Here is a 20,089-nt window from a genome sequence, read left to right as displayed (position 1 = left end):
GTAAACCTTAAACCAAAGGTATTGCCCTGTAACACTTTCCGAAAATCCACCCCGATTAAAACATCCTCCTCTAATGCGGCAAGACAGAAGCAGAGGACGTCTTAACGCTCCACCAAAGCCAAGCCCAGTTGTTTTTCATCAGGATTGGACCAGCTAATTCTATCTGGGTCTGCGAGTTTCTACAGAGAAAAGCAGGAGGAAACCTGGAAATCATCGCAAAACTGCTGAGCAAGAAGGAAAAACCAGCAGCTGTAAAAGGAGGCAACAGAATCGAGACTTTTTCTTGGCACAAGCTAAACTTGAACAGACGATGGTGGCTAGCTGCACGCCTGTCTGCCTCCAAAGCAAAAATGTGTGAAGATTACGCTTCAGAGGCGACTTTCTAACCCTGCACCCTCCTCTTGTCTTTTACAGCCTTCAGAATCATCCCCCCATCGCCCTAAAGCGCCATCAGCACCCCCGCAAGGCAGCCGGTTCGTTGCCACGGCGCACTAATGGCACTCAGTGCTAATTATGTCGCTCTGAGCTTAAATATGTATCAAATTGAGAGCTGGGCATCGGGATTAACATGCCAAACCACCCCAAAAGTCCGATGAAACCCACAGAAAAGCCGGAAGCCGACTCCTGGCCACCCAGCAGCTCACAGGGTTGACCTCAGGATCAAGCTGCACCTGCACAAGGAACGAGTCACATCATTACAGTCCCAACGAGGTATTTAGTGACTCAGGCTATTCGTTATGTTTGGCAAAGAATCTTTCAGGACTAATTTGAGATGTCCGTCTGCAGGAGAGGGGTTCACCGCTCAGGGAGGTGAGCGGGCAATGCCAGGAGAAACTGTTCGTGACTTGAGCTGGCTGGTTTCATGGATAATAAATCTTGCCGGCACGGAGCGCAGCTCATCGCATCCCCCGCAGTCCCTTTACCTTGGAGGACTCCACGGGCACCGCTGAAGCACCCGGCAGTCGCTGCCGCCAGGGACTGGAGCTGGACAAAAGGCTTTGAAGTCAGGAGCAGCCTCAGCACTTTGACTTCACGTCAATGTTTCAATCTCCCTTTCTGCCCGTTGCTGGGGGAAACTTCTCTCGTACAAACAGTTTACACCAAGCTGGAGGTTTGTTAAGAGTGGACGTGGTGTCACACTGGTGATTCATGTCCTTATCCATCAACCCATCCTGCAGGAAAGCTCCCAGCTGCCTCGCTCTGTAGCAGGAATAGCTTCTGTGGTGTCATGGAAACTAATTTCCTTATTTCTCCCTCATTTCAGGAAGGAGAATCTGTACTCCAGGTGATGATTAACCGATGACAGCTTTACTGCTAACACAGGCGAGGAAGTCGGCTCCATCTGCAGTGCTGAATGAAGAGAAGAAAGCCGAGCCAAACCCAAATAATGCATCAGAAGACGGAGACACGGGGTTTGTAGACCAGTTCTAAGCCTCCAACCTCTCCCAAGCTTTACCAGGGTACCAGAAATTAAGGCAGAAGCACAGGTAATCTCAGGATAGTCCTTTTATCTCCACCCACCAAAACATTCACCTTTAAAATAAAAGCGTTTTACAAACAATACGATGTTGACACCACTTAAGTTTCGCTCCGCGTTAAAAGGAAAAATTAAAACATCGGGGGGGGGGGGGGGGGGGGGGGAATATTACAGTCACATGGAAGTTATGCAGAACCTTAACGGCATATGCTGCAGAAATGAAAACCCTCGAAACCAAATTTCTGATGTTTCCAGATAGACAGGCTAAGGGGACAAACCACATCTTTTGTTAAATATAGAAAAAAGTTTCAATTCCAGGGGAAGAGGTTTTGTTTGCCAGATCGTGAAGTAGTACTGGTTCGCACACATGCTCAAAAGGAAATTCTCCTAGTACAAAGCCATCTAAAAAACAGAGACCGCACAAAATCTAGCTACTAAAAAAATGAAGATTTGGTAAAAAAAAAATTTCCTCTATTTTTCAAAAAATTACTTTACAGGTAAAGGCTTCCACTGCCTAAGTGAGTTTAGTAGAATGAGAACTCAAAACATGTGCTATGAAATTCACAGATACAGTTATGGATTTTTTTTTTTTTAAAAAAAAACCCAAACCCCAAAACCCAACAAAATACAACAGGTCTTTTACACATCAGCTTCCCCCTCCAGAGTTTACTCTGCATCCTCATCCTCTTGTGCTGCAGCAACTTCCTCACTTTCTTCCTCCTCATCTTCTACTTCCACAACTTCTACTGGCTGTTGCTCTTCTTCCTCGGGGAGAGATTCCTCTCCAGGTGGAGAAGTCTGCTCCTCTGCATTTTCCGCGTCCAGCTCTGCCTCTGTCTGTGCTTGTGGCTGCACCTCAATTTCTGTCTCTGTTTCTTCTTGCTCCCCCTCATTTTCAGCTCCTTCTGCTTCTGGGTTCTCTTCAAGATCCTTATTTTCCTCCTCCGGATTTTCCTCCTCCGGATTTTCCTCCTCCGGATTTTCCTCCTCCGGATTTTCCTCCTCATCCTTGTTTTCATCTGCTCCTTCTGCTGTTCCTTCCTCTACATTTCCACTGGCTCCCCCTTCTCCTTCCTCATGCTCCTCTTTTTCTTCTGGGTCATCCACGAAAGGATTCTCACCCTGAAAAGAGAAGACAAACGTTGGTCTGCTGTGAGTTTATCTCTAGCTGCTTCGAGGAATTCACACCAGGAAACCCTCCCAAGATGTTCAGCGTTATGGTTGCACCAGAAGCAGTCAAGTGAGCAGCTCCTGAGAGCAGATGCTGCCTCAAGAATTCAAATGAATGCTAATATCAGCGGCTACAGCGCAATGCTCAGGTCTGCGGGCAAAGTTTAAGCTGGAGGCTTTGCTCACCCTGTTTGCTCAGGGTTCAGTGTGATACGGGGCAGGAGATGACAGATGAAGTCATCTGCAGTGTAGAAATCCGATATATTATTCAAAATCTCCCCCAGATCCCCTCCAGGATCAGCTAGGAAGTGCCCTCAGTGGACAGCGGCAGCTACCGTGAAATTCCTACAGGACCGAGATATTGCTACTGGCTCGACCCCCTACCAAGCTGCTCCACAAACACCTACCTTCAGGTACCGCTCCAGCTTCTTGCTGATTAGTTTGTTGTTGAGAATACTCCTCGCAACTACTAGTGATGATTTCTTGGACTGCTCCATCATAGCCTGTACAAGAGGACAACAAAATGCCCGTAGATTTTATTCTGAATTAACTTACAAGGCCACTAATTAGTCACAGCTCAGCAGCGGATGACAGGCTACAGAGCATACTTAGGTATTTTAAAAAATCGGCTATTTTCTGCATGTGCCCCAAATTCTGTGCTTCAGAAAAGCATCAGGCAGCCAAATAAAAGCTGCGTGGGTCGTTTCACCCACTTCCACCAGTGGGATTGTTCTGTATTTCAGTCTCCAAGGAGTAAAATTGGACGACAGTGCATTTTGATCCTGCCGAGGCGCAGGGAGCACAGGACAGCTGAGCGCTGCAGATGGTACCGCAGCCTACTCACCATCGCCACAGTGACACGTCAAGGTTTACGGTCGTGTGCTGATGGGTCTGGTTTATACCAAGCAAGAGCAGCCGTCTGACAGCCATCACCTCGGATCGCTGCTTGTGGGCCTACTAAAGCTTGTAACAAAATCACCCTGTACGTATGTGGAAGCGGGGAAGTCACAAAGCTGTTTATTTCACAAGGAATGGGGCAGGAGATGGGAGATTTCATTTGGGGATTGGCATGAGGCTTTGCTGAAGGTGCTTTAATTCCGCTAACACCTTGTTGGCCAGGCTTTTGCAAAAGGCAAAGTTTCTGGTGACACAAGGACATCAAAATGAACCACAGACTCTGTGGAGAGACGTACTGAAGACAACGAAGAAAATTTCTCTCCACCTGAACTAAAACCATCCAAATCCGCGCTCCTGTTATCGCCGCCGAAGCCCCCCAAGGCTGCCCACTCACCCTGCGGTTGTGGTTGTGGTCGAGTGACTTCAAGTGTTTCTGGATGATGCCGTACTGCATTGGGATGAAGAGGTCACAGGCAGCACAATGAGCTGCCTCCACCTTTTTAATAAAATGCTCCATGCCAACATCTGAAAAAGAAGATAAAAAACGGTATTAACTGGAAAATAATCCAGGGATTTGTGCTAATGTTTCAGATTTTAGCCCAGCCTGCTTTACAAACTCTTTTCTTGACCCGCCCAGGTGCCTCTTCTTTCCTCGACCCCCCCAAACTCTCTTCTGACCCTTCCACTGGCATCAAAACAGCCTTCCCAGGCAGCAGGTGAGGACCCAAGCGGAGCGTGCGTTATAGACAGCCACGCTCACAGAACACCAGCAGCCCAGATACAAGCCTGGCCACACACCACAACCACGAGCGCCACGAGCTGTGGCTGCATCAGCACTACATGTTTGGAAAAAAAAAATAAAATAAAAACCCTCTTCAGCCAGCTAATCGTTTGCATACCGTCCACAAAGCAGGGTAATAACCTCGAGTGGCTGACAGTGCACCTGAACACACAGGTGTACGCTTGCAGCAACACCAGCACGTTCCACCCCCCACCCACCTTTTTATTATTTTTACTACTTTTTACTATTCGTAGATTTGACAAGGCAGCTGACACACGACGAAGGAACTCTTGCACGCACACAGGGAGTAACTCTTACCTTGTGTAAGATCTTGGTCCCTATAAATCTGCTGAATAACTGCGTTAATGTCTTCGATCGCTTTACGACGCTCTTCAGTTTTCCTAGTTTTATTAGCAACATATTCCTGTAGGGCAGAATATTTCACATTAATTTTTTTTTTACCCTCCAACTTTTAGGTGCATCTCTTAGCGTGCTCATCCGAAGAGTCCTACAAGTCCCACCACGCACTGCTCTGCGGGTAGTGCTGCCTTTCAGGGCAAGTCACGTACTCTGGCCATCAAAATCTGCAGTGGGCAAGTGCTTCAATTCCTACCAGTGCAACCAGTGAGATGAGAGGTTGAACAACCCGTTCAAAAGCAAAGGGTAGTCAAGGCAGAGCTCTGATGCTTTAATTCAACCCTGCTCTACCTTTTCTAACAGTTTCCAAGACAGTTACTTAGAGAGGCAGTCCAGGAGCTTTACAGCATCTCAAAAAAACCCAACAACAACATAAAACCTAAATAAAACTAAAATCCACCCCGTACAACCCCAAACTCTTAAAGCCAGAGGGCAGAAATGGAACCAGAGACTCACCTGCAGGAAATCAGCTGTTTGTTGAGGCAGCTTGGTTCCGACAAACTTGAAGTGTTCTTTATGGAATTTACTCTCCAGGTGACTGTTCATCTCATCATCATAGAAGGTCCGATATTTGCATAACGAACAGACAAACTGGATCCTGTTGAGAGAGTCAGGCGAAGGGAAATTATACTCAAACCAATCTGTTCCTGCTCCGCTGGGTACCGCCTCCTCACTGGATCTACCCCCTTGCTCTGTTTAAGGGGCGGCAGATAAACTTCTGGAAGTCTCCAACCTGTAAATGCTTAAAGGGATGTTTCCCAGAGGTTTTCCCATTCCTATTTTTCTTTTAAGCACGGGCAGTGAGATAACCAGCAGGAGAGCAACACAGCTTCTCCGAGGGAGACAAAACACTGGGACAACTGGGAAAAAGAGGATGCAAGTACTACAGTCCCGGAGAAGAAAGCAACATCACTAAAAAATAAATAAAAAAAAAGAAATAGGAGACGTTACCTTTCTACCATGCGATCCCGATGCCTCTTCTTTTGCCTCTCTTGAGTTTTCTTGCCCGCCTGCAATTTGCGTTTGATTTGACTGATCTCTTCTTGAATTGTTAAAGCACCTAAGTGTTTAAAGCAGGTTGGATTTCAGGGCACTACTCGAGGACACCACCCGATTCAAGAGAATTTCCCTGGACGAGTTGAGTTGTCAGCCCAACCGACCTGCACAGCCTAGAGACGCCGCAGAGTCAAGACACTACAGAGAAACTTTTGCTTTACACAACAGCGTCATCCACCCCGGGTTCGCAAAAAAGCCGCGCTGGGACAAGCTTGGGTGGGGGGCAGAGGGGAAAACCACGGCAGAAAGACTCTAACGTGGTTTCCCAGCTTTTTATTTTAATTACTGGTTGCCACTACCTGTAATTAGTTAAGATTTGTAAAAAAAAGTATCACCCAAACTGATTTATTCAGCTTCAAATGAACTGGCAATGCGATAAAACTTGCCAGAAAAAGTTTACACCATTTGTTTTTGGGACAGAGAAGCTGCTTCTCTGTCTGCCCACCCTGGCATACCTGAGGGTGCATCCCAGGATCAAATTTACACTGCCCAGCAGTGGGACGGGCAGCCCGGACCACCCAGGCATCGCCCTTCAGGTATCACGGTGCTTCCCTAACCAGTCCCGTCTCTCCAAGCCGGGAAGCTCCATCCCGCTTCACAGCCTGAACAACTTCCCCAAAGTCAAGTCTACGGGACAGTGGGAAATTAAATCTGGTTCCCTGAATCCTGGGACCAAGGGATCCAGCTCCCTAGCAGGGATTTTACCGCATTTCCCTATCCCTGAGCAGACACAAAGGATAGGATCCATCCGACTAAATGCAGACGTTACCGCTGAGCTAGTCCCCTGTCCCCCCTGTCAGCAGAGATCCGACAGGTCTTATCCTGAGCAGCAAGCGAATCGGTGCCCTGGGAAAGGCCCTCCCGCTCCTCTCCGCCAGCGATGCAATCCCACCGGAGCCGCACACGCAAGAGCCTCGGCTGCTCTCGCTTGTAGGACCCCACCTCTGGCATCTATCACAGCACCAGCATCCCCAGGGGACTTGCGCCGAAGCCAAATCACCCCTCCCCAAGGTGCAGAGGTTTAGCTCAGGTCAAGACACAACGAACCAGAAGGAACAGCAAAGCCACAAGGCAGATGGAGTCCAACAACCGAAAGAGCCTGAAGAAACTCATCGGATTTAATTGGAAATATCTCTTCTGGCCATGCTGGGGGCGGGGGGTATGCTCCACGTGGAGCTTCGCAGCGCGAGCGAGCCGTCATGAGCGCCAACTCACCTTTCTCTGAATCTTTTCCTTCTTCATCTTCCCCTTCCTAAAAATGCAACGTTGGGAAGTTAAAACCACCTAGAGAAAGTGAACATCTGGGCGCTGGTTTGACATCTGCACCGGCTTTGCTGCCTCCCAAACTCTCCCAGGCCCCCCCAGCACCATGTGGAAGAGCAACAGCTCCGTCAGATCCGGCTGCTCCACGCTCCCTGAGCCCCAGGAAACCCGGCACCGCACCCGCTCGCTCTGCAGGAGATGCCTCTGCGACACCTGCAGGTCTCGCACCCAGGAGCTCTGCCCCCACCGAGCCGAAGGGCGCCGGTGGGGAGGTGCCTTCAGTCCCCGTCTAGAGCAAGGCAACATAATGCCACACTTTGGGCTCCTCCGTATCGCAGGTAATGGATTTGGGGTTTTTCTTTACTTAAAGCCCTTTGCACTTGCATCTTTTGCTGCATTTTGACACCGTCGAGCATCTCGCAGTGACACTGTGGCCAATGGGTGTTGCTGGAAGCCCCAACAATACCCACACTTCCCTCAATGGAACATTTTGCTTCCATCCACTGCCCCCAAGCTTTCCGAGCCTCTGCCACCTGCCTTGCTTCAGGATTACTATCTGCCCTCACCAGCTCCAGCACCTCCAACCAGAGCTACTGCTTTTAGTCACGATAAAGTAGTTTTCAAGAGTTACTTACGCCTCTGGAGCCTTCTTTCTCCTCTTTTTCTCCCGATTCTCCTTCCGTTCCCTCCTCTGAAAGAAACAACACAGTCGGCATAAAGAAAAATAACGAATGTCACCAACGATCTTGCCACCCTATTAAGCACGGCACAGCACGACAGCTCCACCAAAAACAAAGACAGCAGCAACTTTATATCACTTCCAAGCTGCTCGGCTCTTACCATTGTCAGAGTCGGAGTTATCGGAGCCATCTGTCTTTGCCGCCTTGCTGTCAGGTTCATCGGAGCTGTTTGTTTGCTTCCGCTTCTTGGCGGTGGGATCTTTTTTGATTTTCTTTTTCTGAGGCTGCGAGAGAAGGGAAAGGTTGATCCCTGCAATACCCGCAGCTGCCCTCCGCAGCCAGCGATGCCCTATTTTACTCATTTTTAGCAAGTTAAGCTTCCTGTATCGAGCCTCTGACAAACAGAGTTGATCAGGAAGGACATAATCCACCACACCTCTACCATGTAAGAGATTAAGCTGTGAAGGGCTGCAATATTCTCCTATTTCAGAAAACAAAAGATTTTTGGATTAAAGCACCCCACCTATCAACACCTCTTCGCAATTGAGTGCGCCCTTCTCGGTCTGCTTAGGAGGAAAGAGGCTACCAAACCAAAAACATGCAGAGTTATATATTTTTGCTTCTCAGAGTGTATTTTGGCGCCCTTTGCTGCAGGACGTGTGGGTTTGTTGGGAAAGAAGTCTCTTATTTGAGCCGAGCAGGCGGGAGGAGATCACGCAAGTACTTACTTTAAAATCTGAGTCCCACATTTTCCAGTTTCTCCTCATTCGTTGTTTCATCATTCCTCCTCCATAACGCATATTTCCCGAGAAGCCTCGCATTCCCTGGAACATGCTTAGTTCTGGGATAATATTGTGGGAGAAGAGGGAAGGAAGCCTGGAGGAGCCGTGGGGACCGAGACCTCGCGATCCCATCGACTGTGGAGGCTCGTTCCACTGTCCACCCATGCGCCCGGGGTAGGAAGACGCCATGGGCCTGTTATTGCGTCCGTCTCTCCCCCAGTTCTGACCCCGCTGACCAAAGTTATCCCGCGATCGGTTCTGGTATTGATCCCGGCGGTTCCCATAGAAGCTGTCGTAGTGACCTTCATAGGCGTTATCGTTGTCGTGTTCCGACTCGTTGTAATCGTAGCCGGAGCGGTACATGTCGCGGTCGTTCATTGAAGACCTCGAGTCATACGATTCGTACGAGTCGTACCTGCAAGAGACACATCAGTGAGACACCACTGAGGCAGAGCAGCAAAGATTAAGGAAATAAAACCCGCTGGCAGAGATTTCTGGGTTTATTTTTCCACCAGCAGATGCGTCCCTCAACACAGGACACATTTCACTGCATAGTGGGACAGGACAGGGACCAGCAGGTGACAGAACTTCCAAAGTTTCAAGTTCCAGTGGTGGAGGAACCAGAGACCTGTGGACACGAGAAAACCCCGACTCCAGGGAGCCCCACGAATCATCCATTTCTTCCAGAATTACCAGTGTTTTTTAAATGAATATAAAAACACCCAACCACACTGAGCAAAGGTTCCTTCACCGGCTGAGGGGTCATCGCTTTGTCCTTGCTCCCAAACGAGCTCTAGGAGCAGCTGAAGCAAACCAAGAGCTGTTCGTCCTCACAGCAAGTTGCACCATGGCCAGAAATACTTCCAGGAACTGTAAAATTTACTCCTCCGCTACTCAAGGAATACCTTGGCACAACCAAAGACCTATTCCAGACTCATCTTTCCTCACTCTCCGTATGCGATCTACTAACCAACTACTTTTACCAGCTGGAAAGCCAACATACACCCTACTCATTTTAAATGCAGTTTTCCCTCCTGGAAATGAGGTAGCGGAGGGTTTTGAACTTTACATTCTGCAATACTAAAACGCTTTGTGCTGGAGTTTAAGGCTCTGCACGTTTGCTGGCAGCACTTTGACTGACAAGGCAGGCGAGGAGGAAACCCGGTGCTTGAGAAAAGATCGTGACGCTGAACTAACGAACCTCATCAAAGCACGGCCCCTCGCCGCTGCGCTCGACAGCGAGACCTTGTGAGCAGGGAGACAGGAATCAGCGGAGGGAATAAAAAAGATGTTATCATGGCTCCAAGGTCAGAAGAAAGTCACCCCGCTGATCTAAGGAGAGACGCTGGGCCTTCAAAAATCAGGTCAGGCACTGATGGAGGAGCTGCCGGTGTCCGGTTACATGTAAAGCCGGAGCAGCTGGAGGGTGAGCAGCTCCTTGTAGCCCAGAGCCAGCGTTCTGCCAGGGACTGATCTTCCTCTTTACCGCATTTCTCATTGTTTCTTGCACGGAGCGGGAATTTTCTAACCTTTTAATCAAGTCTATCCCATTCCCAACCATGGTGCAGGGGTGCTGAAGCAGTGGAAACACGAAATCAAAGGGGAGAGGCTCAAAACGATGTCTGAAGGGACAAGAAGCTGGGGAACCAACTCGGCAACCCCATTCCAGTGTGCTTAAAGCAAGCAAGTGACCAAAAGAAATCAATCTGATATAAAAGTATGGGTATATTATTTTGTAGGAGACACAGACATACTGTTTCGTAGGAGCTTTACTGTTTTGGAAATACAGGAATGGAGCAGCAAAGAGCCACATCATGTTTATTAATATTTACTCCTGAATTTTGCTTTGTCCAACATCCTTTTACCTCTTTAAGGCATGAAAAACCCTGACTAAGTAGTCACCCTGCAGAAATACCAAGTCCTGGCTCAAAACTCATAGTGCATGTTAATAAATCAGAAATCTTTGGGGAAAGCACCCTGTTTATTAGTACTTCACCATTAATTAAGATCAGTGAGGCGCTGATGGTGTCATAGAACTGAGCATCCACTGCAACACTGGCTACCAAAACCTCACTGCAGCAGCCAACCGATTCATCAAAATTAGTAATTTAAACTCAGTCCTTTGTTTTCCTTAGCACTACTCCTGAAGTACACAAGTCAGCTCGTGAGAGTATTCCTTGTAATTGTTTGATTTGTTTTGCAAGACACGGATGGAAATTTAGCGTAAAGCTCCTATTTGCAGGTGAGCGGAGGACAGCTGAGCCAGCTCCAGATGCTCGCTTGAGTCACGGTGCTGGAAAGGGCAAGAACGAGACCAGCGAGGAACAAACGGAGCAGTAACGACGCTTCACAAGCAACAGATCATTCCTGCGCCTCCTCACCTCATGCCCTGCGCTCACCTGTCTCCGCCAGAGCCGTAGTGGCCTCCTTGCATCGTGTCCGTATCCATGTGCGACACCATGTCCAAGCGCTGGTTCATTTTCGTGATGACAGCGTCGGCGTTGCCACCGCCCGAACCGTCGGGGTTCATGTCAACGTCCGAATTGGCCATTTCCCAGGAGTTCGAAGCGGCCATGCCGTATCCATAATTGCCCGAGTTATCCTGGCCATATCCATAGCCGTAACTGTATCCCTCGTAACCTGGAACAACAAAAATAAGAGAGCTGGATTTATTTCCAATTATCCGGTTTTGCTAATATTTTAATCCGAATTCAGATGGCCCAAGCATTCGCCACAAGGAGTTAAAATAAAACAAAACTCAAATTTCTAAGTCGCTTATAAACTTTGAACTGTTGAGCTCGCACAGGTTTAAGGGAACGATTTGCTTGTAAAATTCCCATAAAAAGACAGCCATAGTTTATAGCTTCCTCTGTCCGGGGAGGAACGAACACGGCCCAAGGCAGAGCCTCCAGAAAAACCTGTTTTGGCTTAACAGAGATCTGGAACCCCCATTTTCAGCTGGTTTTAAGTTTGGTACAAACTGTTGGCGGCCAGCTGAACACAGCTGGGACATACCTCCACCAGGACCTATATAAGCTGCTTTATAAGCACTTAAATCCAAAGGGGTGATGCTACAGCGTGTACCTGTGCTCTTTGGAGGCGGTACAGCTGAGTACCGACAGCACAAATGCTTTCGGCCTCGTGTTTCCCCACAAATTTTTATATCAAAAAGCAACAGAGAGGCTTCTCCTCTGGCTAAGGAGGCCCCAACTGTTATAAACAGAAAAAAAAAAAACCACAGCAGGAACAACACAGAAGCCAATTAAAAACCTGCTGCAGCTTTAAATTTAGGTTTTTCTTCCCCCAGGCGTTTTATTTGGCTGCTGGCACATGCAGAGAGGGAATTTCTGTTTCTTCCTTCTCCGCAAGCCTCAATTTATATCATCACCTGCGCGGGTTTGCCAGGCGGCAGCAAAGTGGGGGCTATTCTGGGGGGTGGGACAACCCCAAAGAACAAGGATTCCGCCTCAAACAGTTTTCCTGCGCAACCAGTGACAGCAGCAACGTTCTCTGTTGGCTTCTAGGCAAATTTTTCAAATAAAAAAGAAAATGGTCGCGCGGGTGGAACAGTAAGAGGCTACACAGGGTCTGCGCTGCAGCAGGGACAGTGGCTGTTTGTCACTGACGGCAGCGTGTTCCCCTCTGGCTCAGGAAACACATCTGAAGTGGAAGGTACTAAACCATGACTCCAGTTTTTACTGTACTTGCCTCTGTTCGTCCCAGAGTTCCAGTCTCCATAACCTAGAAAAAGAGCAGAAAGCAATTAAGGGATGAGCCTATCGTTATCATGGCGTTCGCCGCTAAAGATCCTTGTTCCCCAGCGTCAAAATGGAACGACGCCCCCGATAAGCCGCGGGTCTTGCGCCAAATATCAAGGAAATCACACCTTAACGTCGTCACGTCCCCGCAAGGGCTACATTCTTTGCTTGTTTTAGGCAAAAAAACACAGGTTTTAATTTCAAGCTGAGCTCCCAGGAGCGATTTCCACGACTGAGGATTTTGGGAGCAGAGGTGAAGCGTTCGGGAAAGCAAGAGGGGTCTTGCATGGAATAACCCCCGCCCCAATTAACGCCTAAAATGGCGGGACTGGGACGCGATGGGGAAGTTTTAATCCCACCATCCGCCAACCCGCAGCATCCCGGGACTGACATACAGACGCCCTTTGGGGCAAAACGTATCTCGGCGACGTCGTTGCACTTTGCCCTTGTGGGAAACCGGCAAGAAGTTGGGAGATAGCGGGATGGGAAGGGATGGGACGATCCCAAGGAGCCGCGGGTGGGACGCCGACAGTCCGCTCCAGGAACTGTTACCCCAGCGCTAATTCTCCAATTAATTACAGCCTCATTAATCAGGGTATGTATACGTACAGCTTCCCTTCGTATCGATCCAGGTATCGATCCCTATGGATGCTACGGGCAAACGATGTTACCTCACAGCTTCTCACTGTGATTTCCCCCTTAATTAGAAACTCTTTTTCTCGTAGGAAAGGTTAATTTATTAAACTTCTTTTTCTCTCCATTGCCCAGCATCACTGTTAGAGCCTAAGCCCCTTCCAGGAGACACCGAACAGTGGGAAATCTGCCCCGACAGCCGCCGCACTCCACAGGTGAGCGGAGAGGCCACCCCAGGAGCGGGTGAAAGAATAAAATCAAGATTAAAAGAAAAAAAAAAAAAGGTAAAAACGCCGCTGCTGCCCCAACCCGAGCACGGACGAGCAAACCCTGTCAGCAGCCGCGGCCGGGCGGCTGTCAGAGAGAAGCCAATGAAGCTTGATTAAAAAAATTAATTAAAAATAAATCATTTTTCTGTCAGCAAAAGAGTCCGTCCCGCTCCCCACCCCCCCGGGGACGGTAGACCCCCGGGGCCGGCAGCCTCCAACGCCCCACCGGGTGGCAGCGGGCCGGGGTCCCGGGGTTGCAGCAGCCGCGGGGCAGCTCCGAGGGCTGGGCCGGAGCCGCCCCACGCCCTGGGGGACGCTGACACCAGGACGGAGCCAGGCCCGGCGGCGGCACCGGCGGCACCCGCCCCCAGGGGCCGACCCGGCCGCGGCCTCCCCCCGCCCCCCAGCCCCGGGCCGGCGGGGCCCTTGGCAGCCCCCGGCCCCGGCCCGGCTCCCCCCGCGGGGCCGCCCCCGCCGCCATCTTGCGCCGCCGCCCCTCACCTGAGTAGCTCATGATGGCGGCGCCGCCGCCCGCCGCCGCCTCCCTCTGCGCGACACGGCAACGGCGGCGCGCGGACCCCGCCTCCCCGCCCCATTGGCCGCGGCGCACCGCCTTCCCCGCGCTCATTGGCCGGCGGCCCCACAGCGCCCCGCCGCCATTGGTCCGGCCTCCCCGTGTGATCCGCGGCTCCTATTGGCGGTCGGTGGGTGTCGCTCGGCGCCCCCTCCCCCTCCGCTGGGCGGCCCCACGGTGATTGGCGGGTGCGAGTGTCAATCGCGGCGCGGCGGGCGTCTCCCTCAATGGAACCCGCGGGGCCAGGCGCTGATTGGTCAGGGCGGCGGTCACCCCGCGAGGAGGCACGGCCGCTCCCGCTGCGCTCTCTCATTGGTCAGCTAGAGACCGGGGCGGCCCTACTTCCGCCAATAGCGCGGATATTAGCCCCGCCCCTCCTCGCCGCAGCAACTGCTGCTATTGGCTGCCTCCGTGAAGGCCCCGCCCTGCCAGCGCCCCGCGCGACCCACCCGCGTGGGGGCCTCGTGGTGGGGGCGCCCCCTGGCGGCGGCGCAGGGTAAAGGGGGAGCTCGGCGGGGGGGAGGGGCGGGGGCACATCCGTATCTGCCGTGGGGGTGGCCGTCACGGGGCGGTGGCCTCGGCGTGACCCCAGCCTGACCCCGGCGGCCCTTTTCCCAGGGGTCAAGGTCACATCCTGACCCCGGTGTCCCCAATCGCTGGGACCGGCCCTGCCTCGATCCCAGTGGCCAGAGGTGATGACCTCAGTTGACCTCGGCATCCCCTTCTCCCAGGGGTCAAGGTCACATCCTGGCCCCGGTGCCCCCCTTTCCTTGGGGTCAAGGCAAATCCCAGCTCCACGTCCCCATCCTGACCCGCGTCCCCACATCCCAACCCCTGCCCTCCTCCCCCCTGAGACCTAAAATCACCCCCATTCCCCCCAAAACCACCTCCCCCACCCCCCCACCCCATCCCAACATTCTGGGTATCCAGAGACTCTGCTCTCCTCCCGGCTTCATTTCCAGAAGAATTTAATCCATCGTCCCATATTCCCGGGTACAAGAATCACCAGAATATGTCCCAAAAAATTGGAAATAAAAAAAAAAAAAAAAAAAAAAAAAAGAAAAAAAATTTATCCGTTAAAATTCCTTCCGAAATTCGGAAGTTTTGGGATTTCCAAATAAAAATGAATATTCCTTAATATTCCTTATTTCTACACAAATCTAGAGTTTAAAAAAGTCAGGAGGTCTATGGAGCTAGACGAGGAAAAACCGGGAAAAATAAAGAAATAATAAAGCAACGCTGAAAGTGAGAGGGGGGTGGGGGGAGGGGTGGGGGCTGAGCCGAATCCTCCCAGCGCCGCGGCGGCCCATCCCGGCTGGAAAACTGGGAATTCCCTGTTCCCACTGGAGCTCCCACCCGCTCTGCTCCTCTCCGGTGGATCGGGATGCAGCCGGGGGGGAGGCGGGGGGGGGATGGGGTGTGAATCCCACCGGATGGTGGGAAAAGCGGGAGGGAAGCAGCGGCAGGTTTTTTTTTGGTGTAGGAAAAGGGGATTTTGGGCAACATGCAACCCCGGAACTGAGGGATTCCGACATCTACGCGAGGCTAAATTTTATCATCGCCTATGGAGAGAACAAAAAAAAAAAAAAAAAAAAAAAATCGAATATACATTAACTCTAAGGGTCATATACAAAATCCACAGCGTTTTCCGGGAACGTGGCTGCTCCCTGAAATTCCCCTCCGGCCCGGCTCCATCCCGAATCGCCATCGGTAAAGGTGACAGCGTTTGTTCTTTGGGTTAAAAAAAAAAAAAAAAAAAAAAAAAAAAAAAAAAAAAAAAATCATCAAAACAAACAAACAAACAAACAAAAACCTAAAAAAAAAAAACCCAACCAAAAAACCAAAACCCACACGGATTTTGGGAAGCGAGGAAGGGGAATAATTCCCCGTCCTGTCCCGAGACCGACACTGAGTTGTTCCCTCCCCGATCCGGTGCCGGATCCCGGTGTCTCCCGTGGGATCACCGAGGGTCGATCGCCGAGGGTTGTCTTGATCCATGTAGTGCTTGTAGCTGGGATTGTGCCCCCCCCGCCAGCTCATTCCCCCGGACAAAGTGGGAAGCTCCGGAGAGGCAAAGGCAGCGCTCGATCCCCCCCTTTCCCGAAAAAAAAAAAGTAACAACAAAAAAAAGGAATCGTGGATGTGGGGAGGGGGGGGGGGATGGTGTCGCTTCCCTGTGCCGGCTCGGTCACCGTGAGGGTGGGGGCTCCCGTTACTGAGCCTCGGCGAGGGTGGGGGGGTCTGGGGCTGGGGGAGCTTCGCCCCGTAAAGGATCCGCTTTGGAGAAATTCATTTCCAGGATGTGTCGCTGGAGATGCCGTACCCATTCCTCCTGGATGGAGAGGGGCCCTTGGAATTCCACCTCGCAGAACCTATGGGGGAAGACAGCGTCGGCTCGGGGCGGGGGGGGACACGACGTGCGGTTTTAGGGGACCCCTGAAACGAGGGATCCACGCTGGGGATCCCGTGGGATAGGGGATAACCCCCCCTCCGCTTCCCCAGGGGACCCACCTGCACTTGAGGGTGTAGATGTTCCCCACAAACTTCACCAGGGAGGTCTGTGGGGGGCGGGGGACCAGGGATGGCACCGGCCTCATCCGCGGCGGCGGCTGCCGCGTCTCCTCCATCTTCTGCTGGAATTCAGCCCCTTCCTCTTCCCGGTGGAGCGCGGCATCCAGGGGTCTCGCCTGCCTCCGCTCAAACTCTGGGAGAAGGAGGAATGGGGTGGGGGGTTAGATCCGGGTGGGGGGCACCCAAGGCGGTGTGGCGCAGGGAGCAGCCCCCCCTCATCCCGGGGAACCGGCTCCCTGGGAGGAAGAGGAGGAGAGGGGGGGTCTCTGCTAAGGAAGCCCCGGGAATGGGCCGGGATTTTCCCGGTGTTTTGCCAGTGCTGGAGCCCCCCCCCCCCCCCCCCCCAGCCCCGACTCACTGCTGATGTTGGAGCGTTGATGTTCCTCCACCTTCACCAACGAGAGGGGGGAGGTGATCATGGGCCGCTCACCGCCGCTTCCCCCATCCAGGATTTTTCCGGCGTCGCCGTGAGCCAACTCTCCCGTCAATCCTTTATTCAGAAAGGTCACGCCACTACCTTGAAGGCTGAGCGGCATCCGTCGTGCGCCGCCACCGTCGTGATCCCGGGCGTGGGAAGAATTCCGGAATTTCTTAGTGAAGGGGCGCCCGCCTTGGATGTAGCTCCGGTAAGCACCGGCTTTTTGGGGTCGGTGCCGGATCCACTCACTGAGGGTCTCGATGGGGGACCCGTTGACGCACCACTCAGTGACGCCGAACTGCCGCAGGTGCGCGCGCGCGTGGCTGGCCAAGGCCTTACGGTTCTCGAAGTAGAGGCCGCAGAGCTCGCAGCAGGCTTCACTGGCTGGGGGGAGGGGAGGGGGCAAGGCACCGGGGGGTCAGCGGGAAAGACAAGGGAAGGGGCAGGGAGCTGCGCCCCCCCCCCCCCCCAGGGTCCTGGGATGGATATGATCCCCCCGGTGCCAACTGCGAGGCGGCACCATGGAGCTGATTTGGGTCGGGGAAGAAGCTCCGACCACAAATCCCTGTTCCCGTCTCCCTCCTCTGTATCCCGAGCCACAATCCCAAATCCCTGCTCCTGTCTCCCTGCTCCCATCTCCCTCTTTATCCCCAAAGCCAAAAACCCACACGATCCCAAATCCCTGCTCCTGCCTCCCTCCTCTGGTAGCCTGAGCCAAAACTCACAGGACCCCAAATCCCTGCTCCCATCTCCTCCTCTGTATTCCCAGGAGCCAAAAACCACACGATCCCAAATCCCTGCTCCCGTCTCCCTCCTCTTTATCCCCAAGCCAAAACCCACAGGACCCCAAATCCCTGCTCTGCATCCCCAAAGCCAACACCCACACGATCCCAAATCCCTGCTCCCATCTCCCTCCTCTGTATCCCGAGCTACAAACCACACGATCCCAAATCCCCGCTCCTTCCTCCCTCCTCTGCACCCACAAATCCACCCCCCCCTTCCCCCCCCAGGGCTGGGGGGCTTCCCCCCGGCCCCGTTCTCCCCCCACTCACACGTGTGCGCCGGTTTGTCGTGCACGGCCTTGGATTTGAAGGGCAGCTCCGCCGGGATGTACGCCTTGTGCTTCCCGTCGGCAGGGGGGCCCAGGCGCTCGTCCTGCAGCGGCCGTTTGGCCGCCAGCGGTGTCAGGAAAGCGCCCTGGGATTTACCGGTGAGCGGCGACAGGGAAATCTCCCGGTTCAAGGTGGAGCTGCCCGGGCTGGGCTTCCCTGGCCGCCCTCCCAGGGATGCCAGGGCCATTCCCTGCAGGATTTTTCCCGAGGCCTTGGGGTCCGTCCCTTCTTCCCCGAGAGATTTGGGGAGTTCGATGCTGGAGGTGTGAGGTTCCTTCTTGATGACGCAGGGTTTGGATTTCTTCTTGAGGATCTCCCGCAGGGTGTCGATGGGTGAGCCGTTGACCGACCACTCGGTCACCCCCATCTGCCGGAGGTGGGATCGAGCGTGGCTCGACAAACCTTTGCGGTTCTCGAAATATTCGCCGCAAAATTCGCAGCGGATATCTCGCACTGGGTCAGCTCGGGAAGCTGTGGGGGAAGAGACAGGGGAGGAGGGAGAGAGAAGGATCAGGATTAAATCCCTCCGTGCTGCTCCCTGCCAGCCACAGCTGGGGTTCCCCTACCGCGGAAGGTGATGTGGGCTCCCCCCAAGCACCGGGAGGAGCCCTCAGCCCTTCCCAAAGCCAGAGGGGATCCCTGTTCCCGAGGGATCTCGGCCCCGCGGAGGGAGCGGGGAAGGCGACGGCCACGGACTTACAGAGGTTCAAGGGAGACATCTCCTCCCGCGGGGACCAGGCTCGGTCGGATGGGTGAGGTTCTCCGTGGAGTCCTCCCGACATCATCTCCCTCTTGATTTCCACCCTCAGCTGATCTTGTTTGAGTTTCTTCTGCAAGGAGGGAGGAGAAAGGCCTGGAAACATCTTCCGGGCGGTGGGAGGTGGGGACGAGGTAGGAGATTGCCCCAGGGGGCTGCCGGCTTGCTGGACCTTCTTGGGGAGGGTGGGGATGTGAAGCTCTCCGGGACCGCGTGGTTCCAAGGATCCCATACTGCCCAGGAGGGTCTTGGCCATGGCTTTTTGCCCGGGGCCGGCGGGATTTGAGGCGCTGCTCCGCGGTTGGCTTCGCCGTTTGAGGATCTCCCGCAGGGTGTCGATGGGTGAACCGTTGACATACCACTCGGTCACCCCCATCTGCCGGAGGTGGGATCGAGCGTGGCTCGACAAACCTTTGCGGTTCTCGAAGTATTCGCCGCAAAACTCGCAGCGGATATCTCGCACCGGCTCCGACCCAGAGGCTGCAGGGAGAGAGAGGGAGAAAGAGAAGAAAGATCGGCGTTGTTTGACGGCGGAGCGCAGCCCACGGTGCCAAAGTCAATCCCAGCCTAAAACTGGAAGCAGGCTCAAATCCATCAGGATTCCCCAGGAAAACGCAACAGCTGGGGGCTGCGGGGAGCGGGAGGGCTTCCCAGTGCAACCAACAGCAAAGCTGTGGTCCGGAGCACTGGGATAACGGGGATGCTTGTGGACCCTGGAAGCTGCAAGTCCTGCTTGCGCTGCGGCATCTTCCCGGACACCGCGGAGCCAGTGGCACCGGGACAAACACTGCGTGCCTAAACCGAGCACATCCTGGCTAACCCCAGCTCATCCCGGCCCTGCACGCTTGGCCCTCACGCCAGGGCAATTCCTGCCTCTGGGAAGCAGCGATTCCCGGCAGGATGATGAAGAGGAGGAGGAAGATGAAACAGGAAAAGCTTTTACAACGGCAAACAAGCTGCAGCCTGAGCCCCACGATATAGCGGGCGAGAAACGCAACTTCCCCGGTCCCTGCTGCCTTCCCGCTGCGGAGGGGAAGGAGAAACCACCCGCGCTGCAGCAGGATGGGGAATCCAGAGGCAGATCCCTGCCTGGGAACTGGGATCAAACCCCACAGCGGCTTGGGATCATTTCAGGCGGAGGGGAGATGGGTGCAGGCAGCTGTCCAGCCGTCCCTGCCGGTGGGAAGCGCTCACCGGGGAGGTCGGGGCCGTTCATTTCTAACCTGGGTTGGGATTTTGGGCACTGCTGAAGTGATGCCGGGAAGGAACCTACGGAGAGGGAGCAGAGGCATCGCGGCCAGCCCTGGCTGAGAGCTGGCACGGCCGGGGCTTTAGGTTTTTAGCCAGCAGAAGGGAAATGAGGGTGATCAACCGATCCCTTGCGCCGCAGATTCGGATCTGTTGGCTGCCGCAGCCCGCAGCATGCCAGGGACTCTGCCAGCCCAGGGCCTGCCTGCTCCTACGGCTTCATTAG

At 53.3% G+C, this 20,089-nt stretch overlaps 2 protein-coding genes across 7 annotated transcripts in view; both read right to left on the bottom strand.

Moving 5' to 3' along the window:
- Positions 1-1,488: 1,488 nt before the first annotated feature.
- On the bottom strand, positions 1,489-13,826 carry AKAP8L (A-kinase anchoring protein 8 like). Its single transcript, XM_055793133.1, has 13 exons — positions 13,685-13,826; positions 12,232-12,264; positions 10,923-11,163; positions 8,470-8,938; positions 7,902-8,025; positions 7,697-7,752; positions 7,014-7,050; positions 5,694-5,802; positions 5,199-5,340; positions 4,644-4,749; positions 3,939-4,069; positions 3,055-3,150; positions 1,489-2,599 (listed from the first exon to the last, which is right to left on the bottom strand). Exons 1-13 carry the CDS (start codon positions 13,809-13,811, stop codon positions 2,144-2,146), a joined length of 2,127 nt encoding a protein of 708 aa, XP_055649108.1. The 5' UTR covers positions 13,812-13,826; the 3' UTR covers positions 1,489-2,143.
- An 882-nt stretch (positions 13,827-14,708) lies between these two features.
- WIZ (WIZ zinc finger) overlaps positions 14,709-20,089 on the bottom strand; it is a 62,017-nt gene continuing 56,636 nt past the window's right edge. For 5 of the 6 annotated variants that reach the window (XM_055793138.1, XM_055793139.1, XM_055793141.1 and 2 more), the window contains 5 exons: positions 18,559-19,095; positions 17,799-18,329; positions 16,687-17,130; positions 16,269-16,461; positions 14,709-16,129 (listed from right to left, as the gene is read on the bottom strand). In XM_055793138.1, coding sequence (XP_055649113.1) covers positions 15,970-16,129; positions 16,269-16,461; positions 16,687-17,130; positions 17,799-18,329; positions 18,559-19,095 — 1,865 coding nt within the window. In that variant the 3' untranslated portion in view covers positions 14,709-15,969. The remainder of the gene's footprint in view (positions 16,130-16,268; positions 16,462-16,686; positions 17,131-17,798; positions 18,330-18,558; positions 19,096-20,089) is intronic. The other variant, XM_055793140.1, reaches the window with a different exon arrangement.

Source organism: Falco peregrinus (assembly GCF_023634155.1).
Source record: "Falco peregrinus isolate bFalPer1 chromosome 12 unlocalized genomic scaffold, bFalPer1.pri SUPER_12_unloc_1, whole genome shotgun sequence".
NCBI classification, from domain to species: Eukaryota; Metazoa; Chordata; class Aves; order Falconiformes; family Falconidae; genus Falco; species Falco peregrinus.
This window is presented reverse-complemented; position numbering and strand designations above follow the sequence as displayed.